Raw genomic sequence first — 27,252 nt, forward strand, 5'->3', positions numbered from 1 at the left:
CAACCTCTGGATACTTCTACACACTCAGCAGGGTCAGTGTCTCTGATGGAGGACAGTACTGGTGCAGAGCTGGGAGAGGAGACCCAGTCTACTACACCCAGTACAGTGACCCAGTACAAATAAACATTACTGGTGAGCCTAAAACAGTTTTATGGTAAATTGTTGTTATTGTAAATGGACAGAAAGTAATCTAGGGTATAATATTTTGTCTGCTTCTTGTATCACAACAATTATCGCTAACTTGAAGCTATATTCATGAGTAGATAAATAAATACATTTAAAATTGTGCAACTGTTTTTTGAGTTATGTCTGTGTTGTGTCTGTGCAGAGAGACCTGTTGCTGTTCTGATCCTCCAACCCAACTGGACCCAGATATTCATTAGAGAGACTGTTACTAGGAGATGTGACATACAGGGAGGAGGAGACACTGACTGGGACTACAGATGGTATAACAATAGTCAGTTATTGATCTCTAACACAAAGCCTGAGTACAGAATCAGTCCTTCCTACAGGTCTAACAGTGATTCATATACCTGTGAGGGTGTAAAGGGAAACATGTTCTCCAAGAACAGTGAAGCTGTACAACTGACTGTGTCTGGTAAGTCTATCTAATCATGTAAATGGCTTACTAGACTCATTGCTAAGACTGAAAGTTAAAACTGAAACATGTCCTCTGACTGATCACAGATCAACCCCAACCTGTCCTGAGTATCTCTCCTCAGTGGCTGAACCCTGGGTCCTCGGTGATGTTGAGCTGTGGGGTTAAAGACCTGTCTACAGACTGGAGGTTCTCCTGGTACAGGACTGTTCCCTACAGAGCTGGGTTACCCTCCCTATCAGACAAGTCTTAGTCTCTACAGCCCCTATCTGACAATGTGACTAGTGAAGACTCCTACACTCTGATTCCTGCTGGTGCTACTCCCACAGGAGGATATGTGTGTAGAGCTGGGAGAGGAGACCCAGTCTATGATACACTCTACAGTCAACCTCAGTGTCTCTGGTCAGGAGGTAACTAACTGTATTGAAACTGTATTGAATTATATTTAAGTCACCCTCATGTATATATAACTATAGGTTTGATTGTCTCTCTTTCTTTCAGATCTGCAGCCTTCAGTGTCTCTTACAGTAAATCCCAACACAACTCAACACTTTACATCAAAGTCTCTCTCACTGAGCTGTGAGGAGAAGGGGAACTCTACTGGATGGAGACTGATGAGATACACGGAGAGAAGAGTACAGTCAGGGTGTGTCTCTAACTGGGGATCAGTAACAGGGTCTACATGTACCATCAGCAACACATACACATGGTCCAGTGGAGTGTTCTGGTGTGAGTCTGGATCAGGAGAGTACAGTAATGCTGTCAACATCACAGTAAATGGTATGTCTATTGTACAACACTCAGTAACATTTTTACATGTTGTAGCAACCCGTACAGACAGCTGTGTGTTATAAGGTATGCTATTGGTTTGTTGTGTTGGACTTACCAGTACCCAGTATTTGCGGGGTCCGACATGCCAGTCAACCTGCTATCTGCCAACCACGGGAATGCCTGGAATGATCCAGTGCCGGGCATCCTTGTGGTTTGTGGAGCGGCGGGAGGGTTTGGCAGGGGTGTGGAACACCGCAACTTGTTCTCTCTCTTAAGTTTTGCCTTAACAAGAGATGGTCACTGTTGTTATATACTGTGATCCTTGATTTATTTGGCGTGGGCTACGTTCAAACAGTAGCCTGTGTTGAGTTGGGTTAATAAACCGGGAATTCGTCAACTGAATCCTCTGTCTGGACATTTGTTAATTTATGATCTAGCCAGGTCATTCAATTCTTTAACTGAATTATTGCATATCATAAAATACAAGCTCATAAGATGTTGATGTATTGTGAGTGATGACTCCAGATTTACAGTATTATTGATATATTATGTTACACAGATGGTGATGTGATCCTGGAGAGTCCTGTCCATCCCGTGACTGAAGGAGACTCTGTGACTCTGACCTGTACATTTAGATATCAGGAAACAAATCCTAACCCCAAGACTGATTTCTACAAAGATGGAGTACTCATCAAGAATGAGACCACAGGAGAGATGACCATCTCTACAGTATCCAAGTCAGATGAAGGATTCTATAAGTGTAAATCTGGTAAAGGAGAATCACCAGAGAGCTGGGTGACAGTAAGAGGTGAGAAAACATTTATGATCACAAGTTAGTTACCTTTTTATTATCTGTGTGAAAATAATGTGCTTTAAGTGTTGACGTTAATAAAGTTTGGGATTTACGCTCCCCTCGAAAATATGATCTCTCAACTAAATTGTCAAAAGACTGGTCAGCCCACATTCTGTTCATGCTCTCTACTCTAAACCTATATAACCTCTCAGAGTCTGTGCTGTTCTCTCTCCAGTCTCTCCAGTCTCAGATACATACAGGAATTGAACTACTTTATTTATTTTCCACCTCAGAGTCTGATGGTGTTGTGCTGTTCTCTCTCCAGTCTCAGATACATACAGGAATTGAACTACTTTATTTATGTTCCACCTCAGAGTCTGATGGTGTTGTGCTGTTCTCTCTCCAGTCTCTCCAGTCTCAGATACATACAGGAATTGAACTACTTTATTTATTTTCCACCTCAGAGTCTGATGGTGTTGTGCTGTTCTCTCTCCAGTCTCTCCAGTCTCAGATACATACAGGAATTGAACTACTTTATTTATGTTCTACCTCAGAGTCTGATGGTGTTGTCCTGTTCTCTCTCCAGTCTCTCCAGTCTCAGATACATACAGGAATTGAACTACTTTATTTATTTTCCACCTCAGAGTCTGATGGTGTTGTGCTGTTCTCTCTCCATTCTCTCCAGTCGTATCTCCTGGATCCTCTACATCAGTCCTAGTAGGAGTGGTTGTGGGTCTGGTTGTTGCTGGTGTTCTACTGGTCCTGCTGTGGAGATATCAAAACAGAAAACGTGAGACTTTTGTCATTTCTCATTTAATGGAAAATGTATTCTTACGTTTGGAACAAAAATGTCAAAATAAAAATAGGTAAAGAAAGTTCAGTACATAAAACAATGTGTTTGTCATTACAGGTTCCTGTTTCAACAGAATATTCTGGTGAGTACACCTGTCTCTCAACTATATTGATACATACAGTATAACATCTTCTCTGTGCTTCTTATGCTGAGTATCTCTCTCCATGTAGGCCCCCTCAGCCCCAGAGTACCAACCAGGACCCCCAACAGGACCAAGGATCTGGGTATACACATCAACAGCATGGTCAGTCTTTCAGTCCAGACCTCTACCACTCCTCTCTCTGTAACCTCATACACTGACTCATCAACATGTACTTTTTATAACAACCAGCTTTGGGGTCAAAATCATTTAAATTCCGGTCAATTCAGAAAGTAAACCAAATTCATTATACTTGCTGAATTGACTGGAATTTAAATTGAACTGACCCCAAGCCTGATAACAACATGTTACTGTGTTCTCTATCCCTAGACAAGCTAAGGGATAACCAACCTAAAAACCAAAACAAAATCTCTTCTTTGACCAACAGGTGACACTAACATCTACGATACGATCAATCCCTCAGACAACAATGATAATGGTAGTGTAATGTAATGTTTTCAGTGTGAATGTGTGGTAGTCTGCTGCTCTTCATTTAATATGACATGTAGTTTGACTAAGTGGAGGTGTTTGTGTATTATGTCTCAGATGCTGCTGGTGCTTCTGCTGCTGGACCAAGTCATGTGACTTACGCCCAGATTCAACTCAAAAAGTTGGACAAGAAAAAGAAAGGTGACTCAACTGTGACATACATTTATTTCTAAAAATGTGCGGTGTGTCCAAGAAGAGTTAAAATTATGTACAAAAAAGAATCAGGCGATGTGGACAAAAAATCTATGTGTGATAAATGTACTGAATTCATTTAACTAATATTACTAGTTGGATGGTTGTAGCCATCTATTGTCCAATTAACAATCACCCATATTAGCAAAGCTATTTCATTTTAAACTTCACATTTCTCTAGCTACTTATCGTAATGAACAATATCAGCAAAATTGGTGTCGATCATATTCGGTTTATCATCCCAGCTGTAGTATAAAAATTACATATACTGTATATATTAAAAAATAAACTAATTGACAAATTCTCTACTCTTCTTCCTCCTCTTCAGAAAAGCTAGCTGATCTAGCTAAAAATCCAGTCTACTCTGTGGTGAAAACAGGGAAAGCCAGAGGTAAGATCCATTCTGCAAGTTGGCAGTCTGTCACGTCCTGACTATAGAAAACTTTTATTTTCTATGGTAGAGTAGGTCAGGGCGTGACTGGAGGGGTTGTTCTAGTTTATATTTTCTATTTGGGGTTCTAGGTTTATTTTCTATGTTGGTGATTTGTATGATTTGTTGTGTCTTTGCCTAAGTTTCACTTTATATAAAAAATTATGTGGAACTCTACGTACGCTGCACCTTGGTCCGTTTCTACAAACAATCATGACAGTCGTTCAATTTTGTAGTTTCAGATGAAGCGGCAGAATATGCAATAAACTCATTTCATTTGTTGACTGAAAATGTCCCATTGTCAGCAGCAGCTGGACCTGTTGATGTGACCTATGCTGAGGTGGACCTCAAAAACAAGGCCAAAGCCAAGAAGAAGAGAGGTAAATATTGTTGAATAGCTGTATATGTAAGGGATAACCAACGAGGGGCTATGCATTCTATGGAAAATGATGCATGACGTGAAAGGTTGTTCTTTATAAATAATGCAACTCCGTATAAGGTAGCAGGAAAACAAATGCACTAACCTTCCACAGAGATGCATTATTTTCCAGAAATCGCATAGAGCCCTGAGTTGATTATCTCGCTTGTACTACGGCTATAATTTAACACAGTAAAAATGTGTTCATTTACTGGTAGAAATGTATTCAAGATCCAATGAAGTAGCTAGCTAGCAAGTTACTAGATAGCTACAGTAGTTGCCTTGGTAACCAAACAGACTTGCTAGCTTAGCTAATAAACCATCCTCCTAGCTTGTAATTATGAAAATCAAATTCAACAATGCCAATGATATCAATTCGACGTTTGCTTTCAACAGCAGCTTAAACATAGGACATAGCCATTGAAAATTGCAGTGCATTATTTAAGTAATAAAGCCCGAGGAGGTGTGGTATATGGCCAATATACCACGGCTAAGGGCTGTTCTTAAGCATGATGCAACGCGGAGTGCCTGGACACAGCCCTTAGCCGTTGTATATTGGCCATATATCACAAACCCCTGAGGTGCCTTATTGCTATTATAAACTGGTTACCAATGTAATTAGAGCAATGTTACTTCATATCTGTGGTATACGGTCTGATATACTACGGCTGTCAGACAGACAATCAGCATTCAGGGGTCGAACCACCAAGTTTATAAAACGAAATAATGCACACTCTAGAATGCCCTTCAAGCCAATCAGAAATGAGTATTCAACAATGCTATGGTATAATGTTCTGTATAACTGTAAATGTTTTCTGATATTTTATTATCAGCCCCTATAGAAACAGCAACTCCACCTGAGTGTATATATTATTCTGGATATAAGAATAGAGGTAAGACCGGACATCCCTCCCTTCAGTCTATTCTCAAGTAAAGCCACGCACAGCCCCCGGTAAGACTAAGGACTCGATTCAATCCATATTGCGGAAGTTCAGTGCTAAAGCGCAATTGAAATGTTAATTTTGCTATAGCGCTGAACTTCCACGATACGGAATGAATCAAGCCCTTAATCACAATCTTTTGAAAGGATATGGAACTAATACTTAGATATACTCTAATATCAGAGCATGTCCTAACAAACTGGTGAGAAAACATTAATGATCACTGTTTAATTATTAATGATTAATGTTATCTTTTTATGATCGGTGTGATGAATTTGGGATTATAGTGTTTTTACATACATTTGCATTTGCACCATAGCAAATATTATCTTGCATCTAAATTGTAAAAAGATATGATAATCGCGCCAAAGGGGATGGCTGCCATTTTACAGGCTCCTAACCAACTGTGCTATTTTGTGGGTTTCTTCGCATAGTTTATAACTTATTTTGTACATAATGTTGCTGCTACAGTCTCTTATGACCGAAAATAACTTCTGGACATTAGAACTGTGATTTCTCACCTCGAACTGGATGAAGAGTTTTTCTTTAATGAGTCCGACGCAAAGGACATACTCCATTCCAGACTATCCTACTTACAGGACAATAAAAACTGTAATATCTTATGTTTCACAGAGTAGTGGCAGAATGACGACACGGATCATTTACAGTTGGCTGGGTTTTCTGTGCATCGGCAGGGCAGAACAGCTACGCTGTAAAGATGAGGGTGGGGGAGTGTGTGTCTTTGTGAATAACAGCTGGTGAGCGATGTCTAATATCTAGGAAGTCTAGATCACCTTTAATCCACACACAGAGACACATGGAAAGCTCTCCCTCCCCCTCCATTTGGCAAATCTGTCAACTCTATTTCTTTAACTGCATTGTTGGTTAAGGGCTTGTAAGTAAGCATTTCACGGTAAGGTCTACACTTGTATTCGTCGCGTGTGACAAATACAATTTGATTTGATTTGGAGATGAAGGCTGGATTGGAATCTCTCAAATTCACTACTATACTCTACACCTATATTACCTCTCTCTGAGATATGATGGTGTTGTGATGTTTCGGACGAAGATACAGAATATACGATACGCTAATTCCTTAGTTTGTTGACTGGAAATGAATTTTCAATTATAGTGTTGATGTTAACATACGTTTGGATTTGCACTCTCAAAGCAAATATTATTTTGCTACTAAATTGTCTGAAGATACAGGCCGGCCAATTGGAAAGCAGAATATGCATTAAGCTAATTCCTTCATTTGTTGACTGAAAATGTCCATTGTCAGCAGCAGCTGGACCTGTTGATGTGACCTATGCTGAGGTTGACCTTCAAAAGAAGAACAAAACCAAGAAGAAGAGAGGTAAGACAGGACATCCCTCCATCCATATTCCCTTCATCAGAACCTCACACCTCTTTGACCTCATAGTGAATAAATGTATATATTATTCTGGATATAAGAATAGAGGTAAGACTGGACATCCCTCCCCCTCCCAACCATCATAATCTTCACTAACCTCGTACAACCATCTGGAAAGTCTTGAAAGTTTATGTTCTGTTTCTCTACACGGTAATACAAGGTTAAATCCTCACACCTCTTTGACCCCGTGTTGAATAACTGTATATTTTTCTGTACATTATTCTGTATGTACCTCGATATTATTCTGGATGTTATTCTGTATATAAATATATATTATTCTGTAAATTATTCAATATATTTTTCTGTATTTAACTGTATATTATCCAGTATATAACGCTATATTCTGTATATTGCTGTATATTATTATGTATATTGCTGTATATTATTCTGTATATTGCTGTATACTATTCTGTATATTGCTGTATATTATTATGTATATTGCTGTATATTATTCTGTATATTGCTGTATACTATTCTGTATATTGCTGTATATTATTCTGTATATTGCTGTATATTATTCTGTATATTGCTGTATACTATTCTGTATATTTCTGTATATTATTCTGTATATTGCTGTATATTATTCTGTACATTGCTGTATATTATTCTGTATATTGCTGTATATTATTCTGTATAGTGCTGTATATTATTCTGTATAATGCTGTATACTATTCTGATGTTTATCCTCCTACAGAAACACCAACACCAGAGACAGATTCAGTCTACGCACTAATGAAGCCATACACTGACCCCGGTAAGACTAAATCAGCAATCTATTAAATGGGTATGAAACTACACTATACAGTATCTCTCATATTAGAGTATATCTAAGTATCTCCTAACAAACTGGTGAGAAAACGTTTCTGATCACATGTTACGTTTTCATCATCCGTGTGATGAATTTTCAATGATAGTGTTGATGTTAACATACGTTTGGATTTGCTCTCTCAAAGCAAATATTATTTTGCTACTAAATTGTCTGAAGATACAGGCCGGCCAATTGGAAAGCAGAATATGCATTAAGCTAATTCCTTCATTTGTTGATTGGAAATGTCCATTGTCAGCAGCAGCTGGACCTGTTGATGTGACCTATGCTGAGGTTGACCTCCAAAAGAGGGCCAAAGCCAAGAAGAATAGAGGTAAGACTGCACATCCCTCCCTCTATATTCCCCTTATCAGAACCTCATCTCTCTTTGACCCCATATTGAATACATGGATATTATTATGATATTAGTCTGGTATTAGTCTGGGTATTAGTCTGGGTGTTAGTCTGGGTGTTAGTCTGGGTATTAGTCTGGATATTATTATGATATTAGTCTGGGTTTTAGTCTGGGTTTTAGTCTGGGTGTTAGTCTGGGTGTTAGTCTGGGTGTTAGTCTGGGTGTTAGTCTGGGTGTTATTCTGGATATTATTGTGGATATAACTATTATATTATGCTGATGTTTATCCTCCTACAGAAACAGCAACCCCACCAGAGGCGGATTCAGTCTATTCTCGATTGAAGCCACGCTCATGCCCCGGTAAGAATTATAGCCATATGTTATTGATTCTAAAATTAAATATATATGGAACTAATGTGCTGATATCAAATTCGAATGTATCTATTTAAACTATATCTCTGTTTTATTCTTGGGAGATTGTTTTACTGCATGCAGGTCCTTGAGGGAGATGGAGGGATAAATAACTTTGTGTGGTGATATGTTACAGGTCCTTGAGGGAGATGGAGGGATAAATAACATTGTGTGGTGATATGTTACAGGTCCTTGAGGGAGATGGAGGGATAAATACCTTTGTGTGGTGATATGTTACAGGTCCTTGAGGGATAAATAACTTTGTGTGGTGGTATGTTACAGGTCCTTGAGGGATAAATAACTTTGTGTGGTGATATGTCACAGGTCCTTGAAGGAGATGGAGGGACACATAATCAGAGGAGGAGCAGGAGAAACCTGGGAATATGGATTATTCACACATGTTCGCACACACACACGCAAGCACACCCACACACCCATGCAAGCGCACTCACAGATACACACACACATAAAGGATTTATATATATATATATATATATATAAATATATGATTTAATATTGGTTCAATTGTGAATTACTGTAACAGCTTTTTAAACAATGATATGGTGTAATGATTATGGATCTTATCTGCAGCTACAGTAATTGTATCTGTGTATTGAATTGTTTGGTTGTAAATGTACTGAAATGTATTATCATTGGTTTGTTACTTCTGTCACTCGGCCAAAAGTATGTGGACACACATTCAAATTAGTGGAATTGGCTATACACGGGTGTGTATAAAATCAGTCATGCAATCCCCATAGACAAACGCTGGCAGTAGAATGGCCGGTACTGCTGAACTCAGTCACTTTTAACATAGAACGGTTATAGGATGCCAGCTTTCCAACTAGTCAGTTCATCAAATTTCTGGCCTGCTAGAGCTGCCCTGTCAGCACAAGAACTGTTCGTCGGGAACTTCATGAAATGGGTTTCCATGGACGAGCAGCCGTACACAATCCTAATATCACAATGCGCAATGCCAAGCATCAGCTGCAGTGGTGTAAAGCTCACCGCCATTGAACTCTGGAGCAGTGGAAACGTGTTCTCTGGAGTGATGAATCACGCTTCACCATCTGGCAGTCAGACGAACGAAGCTGGGTTTGGCTGATGCCAGAACACTCCCTGCCAATGTGCATAGTGCCAACTGTAAAGTTTGGTAGAGAAGGAATAATGGCTGGGTCCAGTGAAAGGAAATCTTAACGCTACAGGATACAATGACAATCTAGACGAATCTGTGCTTCCAACTTGTGGCAATAGTTTGAGGAAGGCCCTTTCCTGTTTCAGCATGATACTGCCCCTGTGCACAAGGCAAGGTCCATACAGAAATGGTTTGTCAAGATTGGTGTGGAGGAACTTAACTGGCCTGCGCAGAGCCCTGACCTCAACCTCATCGAACACCTTTGGGATGAATTGGAACGCTGACAGCGAGCCAGGCCTAATAACCCAACATCAGTGCCCGACCTCACTAATGCTATTGTTGCTGAATGGAAGCAATTCGCCGCAGCAATTTACCAACACCTAGTGGAAAGATTTCCCATAAAAGTGGAGGCTGTTATAGTTGCAAAAGGGGGACCAACTCCATATTAATGCCCATGATTTTGGAATGAGATGTTTGACGAGAAGGTGTCCTCATACTTTTGGCCATTTAGTGTATATACTGAAAAAGAATATAAAACACAACATGTAAAGTTTTGGTCCCACGTTTCATGAGCTGCAATGTTCCAAACACACAAAAAGCTTATTTCTCAAAAATGTTTTGGAAAAATGTGTTTACATCCCTGTTAGTGAACATTTCTCTTTTGCCAATATAATTCATACACCTGACAGGTGTGGTATATTAATAAACAGCATGATCATTACACAGGTGGCGCTTGAGCTGGGGAGAGTAAAATACCACTCTAAACTGTGCTATTTTGTCACACAACACAATGCCACAGATGTCTCAAGTTTTGAGGGAGCGTGTAATTGGAATGCTGACTGCAGGCATGTCCACCTGAGCTGTTGCTAGAGAATTTAATGTTTATTTTTCCACCATAAGCCACCTCCAACGTGGTTTTAGAGAATTTGGCAGTACTTCTAACCATCTTCACAACCGCAGACTACGTGTAACCACGCCAGCCCAGGACTTCCACATCTGGCTTCTTCACCTACAGGATGGTCTGAGACGAGCCACCCGGACACCTGAGGAAACTCTGGGTTTGTATCCAAAAATTATTTCTGCACAAACTATCAGAAGATGTCTCAGGGAAACCTATCTGTGTACTCGTTGTCCTCACCAGGGTCTTGACCTGACTGCAATTTGGTGTTGTAACCAACTTCAGTTGGCAAATGCTCACATTCGATGGCCACTGGCATGCTGGAGAAGTTTGCTCATCTCGGATTAATCCCGGTTTCAACTGTACTGGGTATGGCGTCCTGTGGGCGATCGGTTTGCTTTTGTCAACGCTGTGAACAGAGTGCCCCATGGTGGCGGTGGGGTTATGTTATGGGAGGGCATAAGCTATGGACAACTAACACAATTGCATTTTTTCGATGGCAATTTGAGATCCTGATGCCCATTGTTGTGCCACTAATCCGCCGCCATCACCTCATGTTTCAGCATGATAATGCACGGCCCCATGCCGCAAGGATCTGTACACATTTACTGGAAGCTGAAAATGTCCCAGTTCTTCCATGGCCTGCATACTCACCAGACATGTCAGCCATTGAGCTGGTTTGGGATGATCTGGATCGACGTGTACGACAGCGTGTTCCAGTTCCCGCCAATATCCAGCAATTTCGCACAGCCATTGAAGAGGAGTGGGACAACATTCCACAGACCACAATCAACAGCCTGATCAAGTCTATGCGAAGGAGATGTGTCACACTGCATGAGGCAAATGGCGGTCACACCAGATACTGACTGGTTTTCTCATCCACGCCCCTACTTTTTTTCAAGGTATCTATCTGTGACCAACAGATGCATATGAGGAAGGCAGTCATGTGAACTCCATAGATTAGGGTCTAATGAATTTATTTCATTTTGACAAATTTCCTTATATGAACTGTAACTCAGTAAAATCTTTTAAATTGTTGCATGCTGAGATTATATTTTTGTTCAGTGTATTTGTATATACATTTGACAGATTATTAGAATTATACACTTTTTTTAAAGACTGTACTTTTACAATATATTTGCTTTTGTAATTAACTTTTTTTTTTTATCATCCACAAGAGGGCATGAATGTACAACTCATCCATACAAAGTGCGTTGGCCAGCCCTCCTTTCAGCCTAAAATAGTTTTTGGGGAGCCCAATCTGTGAGTTCAGGGGACAATCTGTGATAGGTACATACATTTTGGGAATCTTGAGTATAACTTATGAGCTTAGTTGCCAATTGAGATTTTCATAATTCATTTTTAAATAAAGATGTTGAAATATAAAGTTGTTCTCTGTTTTATGAAGTATTTCTGTAAACATCTAGACAAAAAAGACACTGTGAAAGTGAACACTGAAACATGTATGTGAGAATCACCTCACAACAAAGAGATCATGAAAGGCCAATAGGGGACATTTACTACAGTATATTAATTGTCATGAATTAACCCCTAAATTGTTTGGGATAATTTTATAATACAATTTCAAGTTGTACTTTTCCCATCCAGTTTAATAAATATTGTCATACATTCAAACACAATGAGATTTTAGGGACAAAAACGTATTTTGATCTTTACTAAATGCATGGGGCGTAAGGATATGGAGTAGTTACAGAAACAGCTCTGAGGGGTGCGCTAAAACACCAGGAAGAATTAAGCTTTCTGGTTTATCCAAGAATCCCAGTTACAGGTTATAGGTTTTGAATACAGTCTTCCTCATTGAGTCTCTGGTCTGTGGTAGTGACCTCACAACAGCTCTGCCTCAGATGTGTACACACACACACACACACACACACACACACACACACACACACACACGCACACGTCCCAGGAGAATGCTGAGTAAGAACAGTGGGGTGGTGAGGTGCATAACAGAACTCATATTCAGTTCCTATTTCCCCCTGGGCTTTATTTGAATATTGTGGTAATATCAATGTACTGCAGTCATACTGATACCATCTCTAAAGGCAGTACCAAGACAGTTGGCTTGTCATGCTCATTAGAATGTACTGCAGGTAGGATTCTAGCTCGCTGTAGTTACAGTGTGAATTAACCTCAGAATGACAGCACATAATGACAGCACATCTATTTGTGGGTGGTACTGACAGTTGTGGAAGCAACTGTAGTTTTTGGTGAATCTATTCGTATAAATCGGTGACAGTGACACTATTCTCGTATTTAAATACTGTCTCTGCAGCCTGTTGTCCAAGGCAGGTAAATGATGTGGTGAGGTGTATTCAGATGAGATATTGGTCGTTTGATTATTTTTCATGGTTTTAAAATGACCAAATATCAACCAATGTGTATGAACTTGGCAATTACTAATACTACTGCTGCTACTACTATTACTACCACTACTAGTGCTACTACTACTACTACTACTACTACTACTACTATGACTACTACTAGTACTACTCCTGCAACTGCTACTACTACCATTACTACTATGACTACTACTAGTACTACTCCTGCAACTGCTACTACTACAACTACTACTACTACTACTACTACTGTATCACCATGTCCTGCAATACAATTGACAAATATCCTTATTTGTGTTATTCTAGCATGACTCAACAAAAAGAGAGATCAATGTGCATCAATGTGTTGTTGTCAGTTACTGTAACAGATCTCTGTAATGTGTTGCATGGAGAAGACCTGTTGAGCTCTAGAACCTTCTTACTGAACAGTGTTTATTCTCAAATGTTCCGGGATGTCATGTATCCTACTTATATCAGTACACTCGTAACAACCTAATCATTACGAAACTTCTATTTGATCAAACAAGCCACAAGGAGCAAATAAGCCATTCAAATGTTTTTCAACTACATTTGACACTCTCTTATTGACCTCCATACAAAAACTCTTCTCTTGGTAAGCGAAAACACTGAAAATGTCACATGATGGAGAAGACCGATTTTTGGTCCAGTTATCTGTCTCGTTTCATCTCTTCCTCTCTGGTTTGTCTCAGTCTTGCCCTCTACCTGTAGATAGGACAGGTTAAGCCTGATACAGAGGCCATTCCTTTTGGGCTGTTACCTGTGTATATTTTGTAAATCTAGGCTACTTACTTGATATTTTGTACTCTCACAGAGAGTAGGTCCCTATTCCACATACGTTTGTCACCTTTTTGACCGTACAAAACAAAGGTTGGACCAGGTCAGTTGTTTGTGTGTGTGTGGGGCTTTTTGTGTTTATCAGAGAGTTGAATGGCAATATTATTTTCGTATGCTGTATACTGTAGTTCGCGTGTCATATTAATTTCTCCTTTACATTTAATCTATCACTCTGATCACTACTTTCCCAGGTTATTCACTTGAACAGTTGACAGACCTACCTTGTTTGTACTGTAACGCTTCAACATTCACACACAGTTGACCTCCAAATATCTCCTAAACCAAATGATAAATGTCACATGTGCCATGAAGTCAAACCGTTGACACCTTTCCACCTTCCTAGTAAAACTACAGATTCTACTGAAAATGTAAACATGACCGGGTATCATAAATTCAGTATGTTGTTATCCAAAAACTCCTTCCTCAGATCTTTTCCACCCACAGAAAGACCACAGTGTTGCTGTGTCCACTCCTTTTACAGAAAGAGGAAGTTGACTTGAGATAAACAGGACATGCTAATTTACTCTCTTTCTCTTTAAAGCATCTGTAGCTTTCTTATTCTGACAAAAAGCCACATTTGTGTCACAGCAACAGGAACTGTAGGGGACACTGGACACTAACTTTGGAACGCTATGTTCCAATTGCAACGCTCAACTTGATATAGTGTTATGTAGTAGGTAGTTTACTGTTAGCACACAGTTAGGCAACACACTCAGGCACAGGCCGAGGGCATGAGATGTGAAAAAACTTCCCCAGCTCGCAGTCGGCTCAGTAGGAAAGTAGACTAGAGATGCTGTTGACACTGTTTGCGAGATGCCGGACAAAAGGCTTTATTTTTAACCCTCCCTTGACTCCTGCCACGTCACCCAAGCAAACAAAAACAGTCCCTCAGAGAATGATCGCGTGCACAATTGGGAAATAGTCGCTTATATATATATATGTCAGTTACGTGGCTAGCTGCCGGCTGAGACTGAGCTTCAACTGTCTAATGAACAAGTCAACCACAAAACCCCTGAGAGGAGTTAGTTACTTAGCATGCTGACAGTGAGAGGTGAGAAGAGCTGTGTGTGTATGTGTGTATGAACGGAGGGGGTGGCGGAAGATGTCCATTTCCTTTGTGGGCAGTGGAACAAATTAGGTTAGCTAGCTAGGCCTGCATCTATCTATCTATCTATCTATCTATCTATCTATCTATCTATCTATCTATCTATCTATCTATCTATCTATCTATCTATCTATCTATCTATCTATCTATCTATCTATCTATCTATCTATCTATCTATCTATCTATCTATCTATCTATCTATCTATCTATCTATCTATCTATCTATCTATCTATCTATCTATCTATCTATCTATCTATCTATCTATCTATCTATCTGTGCATTGTGGGTGGAAAGATGAAACAACCATCTGCACATTCTGATATCAAATCATAAGCTCTGATCTCATCTCAGGTATCTATTCTCATTTCATCCTCATTCTATACAGTAAAGAGGAAGGAACCAGTGTGAGGTCATGTAGCTAATCACAAGACGTTGGTCGGAAAATAAACTCACCAGTAACTGTTACTCTTTTTTTTTTACAGTCTTCGTACATTTCTGTAGAATGCCTCTCTCTATTTCTCTGTGTGACGGTAAAGAGGCATGAACTAATCCGTCTGTCATCATATAGGAAGTAGAGGCGTTCGTCAGAAGAACTGTAGTTCAGAGATCATCGTCAGGACAGAATGGAGCACACCTTGCTCTGTGTGTTACTCTGTAAGTACTGAGTTAGTGTGTTTGTGTATGAACACTAATTACCTGATTTACTAAGCCTTTGATGGAAAAAAGGAATAAGACAATCACGCAAATTAAGACAGTTAAACGTTTTAGCTTTTTAGTGTGTTTTATACCTTATTGATATAACAGTGCAAATACTTATTAGTAAATTACACTAAAGTTGGATAGCAGCAAATATGGTGTAGGTCTAAAGATGTAGGATCTTAATTTGATCACTCTTTTGTTGCTAAGAATTGTCGTTAACCACAGGAAATGCAGATGAGCTTTGTGATTTACATGAATTAACTGAAAACCAACACATGGTTATATTAACTGTATTGCACTTTTCATGTCGCCTACTTTTGGCCTGCTAACAGCCTAACCACCAATCAAGCAACATTTTGGACTAAACGTTTAAATCCGGAGGCTGCAGGATTATTTTGCTGTGACAGTATAGTTTAAATTAAGATCATATATCTGTATATGAGGTGGAGACGAATGACCACCCTACATTGAACTAGTATCTCTGTGAGAACCTGAGCTTGTATAGCAGATGGTGTGGTGGTGTGGTGTGCATTTAACCAGGTCACCACTCAGGAACTAAAGAGTAGCGCTAACTCAGTGGTTGCTGAATGTGCTGTCAATGACAATGAATGCAGAATGCTATATTTGTTGGATGTGTTCTAGTATCAAGTTGTGATTTTTGTAAATGGTTGAGAGTTCCATCACTACAGTTATAGTAAACTGTACTAAGAGATTATTGAGTGTTGTAATGCTTGGCTGCAAGCATAGGTATGCTTGGCTGCAAGCATACCTCATGGTGCTGTGGTCAAAGAGACTATCAAGACTGAAGACTGACAATGCTATTCATAAGGTTGTCTTCAGCTAACGTGGTACTATCTAGCTAGGCTATTAGCCAACTAGGTGAACACTAGCTAGCTAACACCAAAAGCTCATGGCTAATCATCAAATTGCACACGGAAAACCCAGTTAAGCAATTATTTTTTCCCCAAAGTTATTATGGGCCCCTGTACCCCATGGAAAACAAACATTCTCAGGCAGCTCTCAATCAAAACCAGTGAGCTTTGTAAGGTTTTACTGAGTACCGGCCTGTGCTGAGCTTAAGCTACACTCCTAGTCCTCACGGCTAATGAAAGCTAGCTAACCACCATCTGGGTTTAGCTATTTTAGCTCTTGTATTTAGTTAGCCTTGCATTGAGTTGCTTTGTGCCTACTAACTGAACCAGCCCCACTTTGTGGGGATTCGGTCCACGTGAGTTATTTTGCTTGAAGTGCTTGTTTGATGTCACCTCTTAGACGCCACTACCTCTGGTGAGCACGAGTCACTTGGCACCTGATGCACACTAATTACTGTCTACTATTACCAGTCGCAATTTAAGCATGTACATTTTTCAGATTTTGCAGTTCCGAGTTAACAGTTGCTTTGATCAAGGCACAAATCATGCTTCATTGACAGCATTGCCAATGTTGATTGTTTATAATTTTAAAATAGGAAAATAGACCCCTAATCTTAGACTTAGACCACACAGCCACTCCCCTGAATAGCAGGCTAATGATTGCTTTGCAATGCTTGCAGTTAGCCACTGATTCCTTCCAAACCACTCATTGTTGAATTTGCGATTTCCAACTTGTTGTGTTATGTTTATCTCCAACGGCCGATGAGCACCGATAAGTTTTATCTATAATTTCTCTTCATTATTTGTCTTCATATGACAAGGATTAAAAAGGATTTGCCATGTGGTAGCTAATTTCCGCATTACCAAATGAGGAGTTACAAACACACCAGTTCGAGTTAAACTACATCTTTAATACTTAAGATACTTTTGCAAAAGTTCTTGACCCCCAATAATGCATCCTCTCGAATGAATCATTTAATGAGGTACTTGCAGAATGGCTCAGGGATCTTTTATAGCAACGATACAGCCCCTTCAACGTACATTGACAAACCACAGATACTTAGTAACAGTTCACAAAGGTTAAGTTTTGTATGACAGATATCAATAAAACACATCAGACAGTAACTGCTATGTCAACAGGATTAATGGTATAGCCCAGTATCTGGTCTCCTTAGAACTGTCCCTCCCTGGTACGGTATTGAACAGAACTATTTCATCCAATGGCATATATCAATTGTCAACTCTAGATACTCCCATCTCAAGCAAACCCCCTCTTGACCCCACTCCTGGACAGGCTCACTGGAGGGAGTGAGCCTCTAGGCCATATATTATCACAGGATAAGTGTGAGATCTAAGAGACCATGGTCCCAGACACTGCCATAAACCTCCCCACAATAAGGAAAAGGAGGGTGTGACTTGCTCACAGACATTGTGGAGACAAGTCATTGGTTCCCCAGTAATCACGCCATCCCTTCACATGGTTTAAGCATAGGTAAAGAGACATTCACATATAAAGACAATATTTCATTCTGTCCTCCTCTCTTGCTGATATTCTGCAGAGCAACAGAGACAAGTAAAAGACAAGTCTGACCTCTTCCCCTCTCTGGGCCCCAAGTGTCTGAGCCCCAGCTAAGGGAAATGTGTAACTGAAAAGACACCAGAGTCCAATGGACACTTTCTAATGACAAGTACCTCAAATAAGCATATTATACTAATAAAACATCTTAATTATCTATGTTACCCAACTAATTCTGATTCGTCCACGACAGCCAGTAGATTGTTAACTTGATTCATGATGATGACTGCTACCTAAGATTTTGAAAGGATCAGTCCAATCAAAGCTACTGTACATGATTTGACGTCATTTTATCTGTGTCCAATGACCTTGAGCCTTCTTGGATGGGCACTTCTAACGTAAATATGGCAGCACCCAAGGGGCTACAATTTTAGAGGTCTACCCTTAGACTTGGTGGTGACGTAGTGTCCCCGTGAGTGACAGAACACTGAGCCAATCACAGCGCAACGCTCCGTATTTTCTGCTGGCTTGCCCCACCACCACAGAAAGCACTGAGCTAGGCTGAACCACCATTTTGGAGCTGCCTTACTCAAGAAAACAAAAAAGAGACCATGGCTCTGTTTGAATACTCAAACTAACCACACGAACCTACTATTTGTGATGTAAGTTGAGTATGTAGTATGCTTATTGGTCATAGTATGGATAGAGTTAGTATGCCAAAAGTTTCTGGATGTCGTACTACATTTGCCGAAATACGAAGTATACACGCAGTGGACACTATTTCCGTACTTTAAGGGCCCATAATGCAATTCTTTAGAAAATGGGTGTGGCTTCACAACGTTTTCAAATTTGAGGAAAAAGGTGGAAAATATTCAGCTGAAGTCCAACGAGAGCGGATACAAATTCATTGCTTTAACTAATTATGTCAAAGCTAAGACAATGTTGAGCAATGTAGTAAAATAATGACTTTTCAAATAAGTTACGCTACACGTTATTTTGTCTGACAATGTGTTGGCTACGCTATCGTTACGAACCACATAGCGTATCTTTATAGCAGTATAGTTCGCAAACGCACTTTTGTATATTGCGCTGTAATGTACAATTGACCGTATTTTAGCGCCCCAAAAAACGTAATAATTCCAGGTCAAAAGTAATATGAATATCATTGTAAAGTTCGATTTCTCCCCTTTCCAGCAAAATCATTGACGAGACCTTCATGCCGCCCGTCTCTGCATGATTAAAGAAGGCAATGAGCTCTGTCGGGTCTTTTTAAAAATAGCGGATGGGGAAGTGAAACATAGTGAAAGGGAAGGGAGAGATAAACCATGTTGGAAAAAAGCTTTTTCACCCGATCTGTCCAACTTATCACCTCTAAAATGTAAATAAAACCCTGTAAAGAGTTTATATGTGTCATTGCATACCTATTTGAAGGTTTGTGTCGAATTTGAATCGGGCTTTTAGGGCGGCGTTAAAGTTATCTTCAGAAGTAAACAGCGGCTGACGCGGCTTTTGAGAGTCATGATGGCTTCCAATGATGATGCAAAAAAGGAATGCAGTCAGTTGTACAATTGACTAGGTATCCCCCCTTACCCTGTCCCTTTCTTGTTTTTAATGCGTGCTGTACATTACGTTATGACACGTCACAATTTAACGTACAGCGTCTGAGGGCCCATGTCAATCAACGCTTGGATAGAAACACACCCCAGATTGTGATGCCAACACAGTCGCATTAGTTTTCATTGCAGCCTCGTTTGAATGTAGCCTCGCAAATTCGTACGGAATGGGGTAAGTCAACAGTAGGTACTGGTATGTTAGCTAGCTACCTAGTAAGTTGGCTACTAATACCACAAATTTGTCTACATGCTACCTAACTACCCAACATTTATTGACTTGATTATTCACGTCATTCTTAGCTAAGTGGTATAGTCTTTGTGCGTTCTCAATGAACATAAATTCGCTCAGGCTATCTACTCTAATTTTAGAGCACTCTGGTCTGAGTGTGCAAGAGCGCAGAATAATTGATGAATTTGCGAATGCTCAACACCCGTTGAATATGGCCGGTGTCAGTAAACATTGGCAAAAAAGCATCATTAAACTGTTACCAGCAACACAGTTAGTCACCAATGCTCTGGATAACAAGAAAACAGCCTAACCAGCTCCGCTGTGGTGAGTAAAATTGTCAGAGTGAAGTGTTCTCTCATTTGTGCCTGGAAGTAGCTAGCCAGTTAGCTTGTGATGTGTGCTTGACTGCCGTTGTGATGGTCAGAACACTTGTGATGAACACTTGTGATGGTCAGAACGGCTGAACGCTCCGACTTCAAGCATCAACTTCCAGTAGACAGGCATAGCGCTACGCAAGTATGCTCAACTGAAAGGATACTGTTCGTTTACAGTATACTTAAATTACTAAATAGGAAAAAAAGCAAAAAAAAGACTTCCATTTTTTTGGACCCTGTCTTTCAAAGACAATTCATAAAAATCTAAGTAACTTCACAGATATTCATTGTAAAGTGTTTAAACACTGTTTCCAATGCTTGTTCAATGAACCATAATCAATTAATGAACATTCACCTGTGGAACGGTCGTTAAGACACTATCAGCTTACAGACGGTAGGCAACTAAGGTCACAGTTATGAAAACTTAGGACACAAAGGAGGCCTTTCTACTGACTCTGAAAAACACCCTGCTCATCTGCGTGAATGTGCCTTAGGAATGCTGCAAGGAGGCATGAGGACTGCAGATGTGGCCAGGGCAATACATTTCAATGTCCGTACTGTGAGACGCCTAAGAAAGCGCTACAGGGAGACAGGACGGACAGCTGATCGTCCTCGCAGTGCCAGACCACGTGCAATAACATCTGCACAGGATCGGTGCATCCAAACATCACACCTGCGGGACAGGTACAGGATGGCAACAACAACTGCCCGAGTTACACCAGGAACGCATAATCCCTCCATCAGTGTTCAGACTTTCCGCAATAGGCTGAGAGAGGATGGACTGAGGGCTTGTAGGCCTGTTGTATGGCAGGTCCTCACCAGACATCACCGGCAACAACGTCGCCTATGGGCACAAACCCACCATCTCTGGACCAGACAGGACTGGCAGAAAGTGCTCTTCACTGACAAGTCGCGGTTTTGTCTCACCAGGGGTGATGGTCAGATTCACGTTTATCGTCGAAGGAATGAGCGTTACACCGAGGCCTATACTCTGGAGCGGGATCGATTTGGAGGTGGAGGGTCCGTCATGGTCTGGAGCGTTGTGTCACAGCATCATCGGACTGAGCTTGTTGTCATTGCAGGAAATCTCAACGCTGTGCATTACAGGGAAGACATCCTCCTCCCTCATGTGGTACCCTTCCTGCAGGCTCATCCTGACATGACCCTCCAGCATGACAATGCCACCAGCCATACTGCTCGTTCTGTGCGTGATTTTCTGCAAGACAGGAATGTCAGTTTTCTGCCATGGCCAACTAAGAGCCTAGATCTCAATCCCATTGAGCATGTGTGGACCCATTGGATTGGAGGGTGAGGGCTAGGGTCATTCCCCCCCAGAAATCTCCGGGAACATGCAGGTGCCTTGGTGGAAGAGTGGGGTAACATCTCACAGCAAGAACTGGAAAATCTGGTTCAGTCCATGAGGAGGAAATGCACTGCAGTACTTAATGCAGCTAGTGGCCACACCAGATACTGACGTTTCTGAGTTTATGTAGTATATACTATGTTAGTATGGGTATTCGGACTCAGCCCATGTGTCACATCCTGACCAGTAAAAGGAGTTATTTGTTATTGTAGTTTGTCAGGACGTGGCAGGGGTGTGTTTGTTTAGAGTTTTTCGGGGTTTGTTGGGCTATGTTTAGTTAATGGGGTTGACCTTTAATTGGAAGCAGTTGCTCCTAGTTGCTTCTAATTGAAGGTCCTATTTAAGAGAGGTGTTTTTCTGTGGGATTTTGTGGGTAGTTGTTCTTTGTATAGCCTAGTTGCCTTACAGCACTGTTTCGTCGTTGTTTTTGTATACGTGTGTTTTGTTTCGGTTTTCCTTCTTTCTGCCTATTAAAAAGAAGATGAGTATACACATTCCCGCTGCATTTTGGTCAAATCCTTACGACAACCGTGACACCATGTTTGTATGCGGCTTTATTAACAATTATATATTTTTACAATGTTTGCAAACTGATATGACACATATTAATGCCAAAATAACATGCAAAAAGGCAAGCTCCCCCCAAAAAAGAAAAATTATAATAATATTTGCATTTAATTTATTTTTGCTAAAAATGTGAGGCTCATAACAGGTTCTGCCCCACATTGTCAGGCCTGTCCAGTACTTTAAAAATATCCTCTCCTGTTGTCCTGGTTTCCAGTGGTTTGCAGAAGAGGATGTCTTCCTTAATTGAGCCCCCATAACCGTAACGGACATAAACCAGGAGCTGTGCCAGGCCCTCCACGTCTGTTGACTCATCCAGCTGTAACACAACAAATGTAGAATTACTGATGCTGGCATTGGATGTGCTCGTGGAAGCAGAACAACTTGTGTTATCGACAGGTGCAGGTGTAGTACTGCTCGTAGCTATACTATACTACCAGTATACTGCTATGTGTTTCTGGACGCGGGCCTTACTTTTAACCATTTATCAATGGCAAACAGAGTGAGCAGCAGCTAATCAAATCAAATGTATTTATATAGCCCTTCTTACATCAGCTGATATCACAAAGTGCTGTACAGAAACCCAGCCTAAAACCCGAAACAGCAAGCAATGCAGGTGTAGAAGCACGGTGGCTAGGAAAAACTACCTAGAAAGGCCAAAACCTAGGAAGAAACCTAGAGAGGAACCAGGCTATGAGGGGTGGCCAGTCCTCTTCTGGCTGTGCCGGGTGGAGATTATAACAGCACATGGCCTAGATGTTCAAATGTTCATAAATGACCAGCATTGTCTAATAATAATCATAGTAGTTGTCGAGGGTGCAACAAGTCAGTAACACAAGAGTAAGTGTCAGTTGGCTTTTTCATAGCCACGTTTGTCTACATACGGACCGTTAGTGGAATTCCCGCGAGAGAGTGACGGTTAATGTGGACGTGGATGTTATGTGGACGCGGATGTTAATTATTTGACTAGGCTACCTTTATTTGACGTTGTTATTTCGCTGAACACTAGATGGTTTAACAACATTTTTGGCAGTGAAACGAGGCTACTCAGGTGAAGAAAAAAAACTAGCCCAAATGTATAGCCCCGTTGGAAAATATAAATGGACTGTTTGAAAATGTGAAATTTTTTATTTGGCGTACACCCCGTGTGCATACCCCAGTTTGGGAATACCTGGTTTACACTTTGTTCAGTCACCTGACGTTTTAGAGAGACAGTGTACAATTTTCTATGTAATGCAACTCAATAGGAAAATAGTGTTTTTACACAGTGTAGAATCCTAATATTCCAGAAAGTACAGCAATTTCAATGACAGGTATTCATATACACATTTTAGCTTTTATAACAAACCAATGTCTCTCCATTGTTACATATTAGTTTCCCGGGCACAATATGTGCTTCAAAAGTAGCTAGAATTCATATACAGTGAGGGGAAAAAAGTATTTGATCCCCTGCTGATTTTGTACGTTTGCCCACTGACAAAGAAATGATCAGTCTATAATTTTAATGGTAGGTTACTTTCAACAGTGAGAGACAGAATAACAACAAAATAATCCAGAAAAACGCATGTCAAAAATGTTATAAAATGATTTGTATTTTAATGAGGGAAATAAGTATTTGACCCCTCTGCAAAACATGACTTAGTACTTGGTGGCAAAACCCTTGTTGGCAATCAGAGGTCAGACATTTCTTGTAGTTGGCCACCAAGTTTGCACACATCTCAGGAGGGATTTTGTCCCACTCCTCTTTGCAGATCTTCTCCAAGTCATTAAGGTTTCAAGGCTGATGTTTGGCAACTCGAACCTTCAGCTCCCTCCACAGATTTTCTATGCGATTAAGGTCTGGAGACTGGCTAGGCCACTCCAGGACCTTAAAGTGCTTCTTCTTGAGCCACTCCTTTGTTGCCTTGGCCGTGTGTTTTGGGTCATTGTCATGCTGGAATACCCATCCACGACCCATTTTCAATGCCCTGGCTGAGGGAAGGAGGTTCTCACCCAAGATTTGATGGTACATGGCCCCGTCCATCGTCCCTTTGATGCGGTGAAGTTGTCCTGTCCCCTTAGCAGAAAAACACCCCTAAAGCAGAATGTTTCCACCTCCATATTTGACGGTGGGTATGGTGTTCTTGGGGTCATAGGCAGCATTCCTCCTCCTCCAAACACGGCGAGTTGAGTTGATGCCAAAGAGCTCCATTTTGGTCTCATCTGACCACAACACTTTCACCCAGTTGTCCTCTGAATCATTCAGATGTTCATTGGCAAACTTCAGACGGGCATGTATATGTGCTTTCTTGAGCAGGGGGACCTTGCGGGCGCTGCAGGATTTCAGTCCTTCACGGCGTAGTGTGTTACCAATTGTTTTCTTGGTGACTATGGTCCCAGCTGCCTTGAGATCATTGACAAGATCCTCCCGTGTAGTTCTGGGCTGATTCCTCACCGTTCTCATGATCATTGCAACTCCACGAAGTGAGATCTTGCATGGAGCCCCAGGCCAAGGGAGATTGACAGTTCTTTTGTGTTTCTTCCATTTGCGAATAATCGCACCAACTGTTGTCAACTTCTCACCAAGCTGCTTGGCGATGGTCTTGTAGCCCATTCCAGCCTTGTGTAGGTCTACAATCTTGTTCCTGACATCCTTGGAGAGCTCTTTGGTCTTGGCCATGGTGGAGAGTTTGGAATCTGATTGATTGATTGCTTCTGTGGACAGGTGTCTTTTATGCAGGTAACAAGCTGAGATTAGGAGCACTCCCTTTAAGAGTGTGCTCCTAATCTCAGCTCGTTACCAGTATAAAAGACACCTGGGAGCCAGAAATCTTTCAGATTGAGAGGGGGTCAAATACTTATTTCCCTCATTAAAATGCAAATCCATTTATAACATTTTTGACATGCGTTTTTCTGTTTTTTGTTGTTGTTATTCTGTCTCTCACTGTTGAAATAAACCTACCATTAAAATTATAGACTGATCATTTCTTTATCAGTGGGCAAATGTACAAAATCAGCAGGGGATCAAATACTTTTTTCCCTCACTGTAGGTCCAATATAAGCTCTATATCAATCAATATAACACATTAATTTCTGGTGGTCCTAAATTTCATGTGCTGATCCTAACTTTTTGGGAGCACCAGTGTTAGCAATGAAAAATGGCATACTATTGTCACATAGGGTTAAAACTGTACCATAGTGAACAAAGAAATTGTCTCTCCTCCTCTCCTCTATCAAGGCACAAGGCGAGACCCAGATGCAGGAGGCAGATGGTTGGAGTCTTACAATGTTTAACCTCTTACATCTAGATGTTCCGCTAGTGGAACACCGCTCAAATATCCAATGATGGGGCGTGGAGCGAATTACAAACTCCTCAAAAATCCAAAAACTTCAATTTTTCAAACATATGACTATTTTACACCATTTTAAAGACAAGACTCTCCTTTATCTAACCACATTGTCCGATTTCAAAAAAGGCTTTACAACGAAAGCAAAACATTAGATTATGTCAGGAGAGTACCCAGCCAGAAATAATCAGACACCCATTTTTCAAGCTAGCATATAATGTCACAAAAACCAAAACCACAGCTAAATGCAGCACTAACCTTTGATGATCTTCATCAGATGACACTCCTAGGACATTATGTTATACAATACATGCATGTTTTGTTCAATCAAGTTCATATTTATATCAAAAACCAGCTTTTTACATTAGCATGTGACGTTCAGAACTAGCATACCCACCGAAAACTTCCGGTGAATTTACTAAATTACTCACGATAAACGTTCACAAAAAACATAACAATTACTTTAAGAACTATAGATACAGTACTCCTTTATGCAATCGCTATGTCCGATTTTAAAATAGCTTTTCGGTGAAAGCACATTTTGCAATATTCTGAGTAGATAGCCCGGCCATCATGGCTAGCTATTTTGACACCCACCAAGTTTGGCACTCACCAAACTCAGATTTACTATAAGAACAATTGGATTACCTTTGCTGTTCTTCGTCAGAATGCACTCCCAGGACTTCTACTTCAACAACAAATGTTGGTTTGGTTCCAAATAATCCATAGTTATATCCAAATAGCGGCGTTTGTTCTTGCGTTCAAGACACTATCCGAAGGGTGACGCGCCGGCGCGTATCGTGACAAAAAAATTCAAAATATTCCATTACCGTACTTCGAAGCATGTCAAACGCTGTTTAAAATCAATTTTTATGCGATTTTTCTCATAAAATAGCGATAATATTCCGACCGGGCGACGTTGTTTTCGTTCAAAGACTGAAAATGTAAAATGGACTCTTCACGTGCACGCGCACACCCGTTTCATTGTTCTCAGATCGACCACTATCCAAATGCGCTACTGTTTTTCAGCCAGGGACTGCAGAGTCATCATTCAACGTTCTGGCGCCTTCTGAGATCCTATGGGAGTCTTAGAAAATGTCACGTTACAGCAGAGATCCTCTGTTTTCGATAAAGAGGCTATAGAAGGCCGAGAAATGGTCCGAGAGGGCACTTCCTGTTTAGAATCTTCTCAGGTTTTGGCATGCCATATGAGTTCTGTTATACTCAGACACCATTCAAACAGTTTTAGAAACTTTAGGGTGTTTTCTATCCAAATCAAACAATTATATGCATATTCTAGTTTCTGGGCAGGAGTAATAACTAGATTAAATCGGGTACGTTTTTTATCCGGCCGTGAAAATACTGCCCCCTATCCTAAACAGGTTAATAATCCAAAGGGTAGGCAAGAGAATGGTCGTTGACAGGCAAAAAGGTCAAAACCAGATCAGAGTCCAGGAGGTAAAGAGTGGCAGACAGGCTCGTGATCAAGGCAGGCAGAATAGTCAGGCAGGCTGGTACAGAGTCTAGAAACAGGCAAGGGTGAAAACCGGGAAGACTAGAAAAAGGGGAATAGCAAAAGGAGTTCGGGAAAAACACGCTGGTTGACTTGACTAAACATACAAGACGAACTGGCACAGAGAGACAGGAAACACAGGGATAAATACACTGGGGAAAATAAGCGACACCTGGAGGGGGTGGAGACAATCACAGGAACAGGTGAAACAGATCAGGGC

General features: G+C 40.7%; 2 protein-coding genes across 6 annotated transcripts in view; both read left to right on the forward strand.

The window, feature by feature from the left end:
- Positions 1–27,252, forward strand: part of LOC106578034 (basement membrane-specific heparan sulfate proteoglycan core protein) — a 74,150-nt gene that overhangs the window by 18,221 nt on the left and 28,677 nt on the right. Inside the window, exon 1 of one of the 5 annotated variants that reach the window (XM_045701740.1) lies at positions 15,483–15,617. The exons of 2 other annotated variants lie outside the window; for them this stretch is intronic. Coding sequence is in view for 1 of the 3 variants with exons in the window: in XM_045701741.1 (XP_045557697.1) it covers positions 15,587–15,617 (31 nt within the window). In the remaining 2 variants the exon portion in view is untranslated. Of the gene's footprint in view, positions 1–15,482; positions 15,618–19,393; positions 19,836–27,252 lie in introns of those variants that run through there. 2 more of the 5 variants (XM_045701741.1, XM_045701739.1) reach the window with 2 other exon arrangements.
- On the forward strand, positions 615–9,741 carry LOC123728783 (uncharacterized). The gene is made up of 16 exons (XM_045701742.1): positions 615–1,008; positions 1,100–1,378; positions 1,929–2,177; positions 2,848–2,952; positions 3,073–3,097; positions 3,186–3,259; positions 3,543–3,593; positions 3,701–3,784; positions 4,164–4,226; positions 4,574–4,645; positions 5,517–5,576; positions 6,910–6,981; positions 7,733–7,792; positions 8,106–8,177; positions 8,496–8,558; positions 8,934–9,741. Exons 2-16 carry the CDS (start codon positions 1,213–1,215, stop codon positions 8,939–8,941), a joined length of 1,224 nt encoding a protein of 407 aa, XP_045557698.1. The 5' UTR covers positions 615–1,008; positions 1,100–1,212; the 3' UTR covers positions 8,942–9,741.

This window comes from Salmo salar, chromosome ssa18, assembly GCF_905237065.1.
Source record: "Salmo salar chromosome ssa18, Ssal_v3.1, whole genome shotgun sequence".
In the NCBI taxonomy this organism is placed as follows: Eukaryota; Metazoa; Chordata; class Actinopteri; order Salmoniformes; family Salmonidae; genus Salmo; species Salmo salar.

What these genes read in the sequence shown, in the direction of transcription:
- LOC123728783 (XM_045701742.1), top strand. Translation starts at nt 1,213, where the DNA reads ATGAGATACACGGAGAGAAGAGTACAGTCAGGGTGTGTCTCTAACTGG. An exon ending in GAAAACAGGGAAAGCCAGAG is followed by an intron (nt 4,227 to 4,573) that starts GTAAGATCCATT and finishes CATTGTCAGCAG; the next exon opens with CAGCTGGACCTGTTGATGTG. An exon ending in CAAAGCCAAGAAGAATAGAG is followed by an intron (nt 8,178 to 8,495) that starts GTAAGACTGCAC and finishes ATCCTCCTACAG; the next exon opens with AAACAGCAACCCCACCAGAG.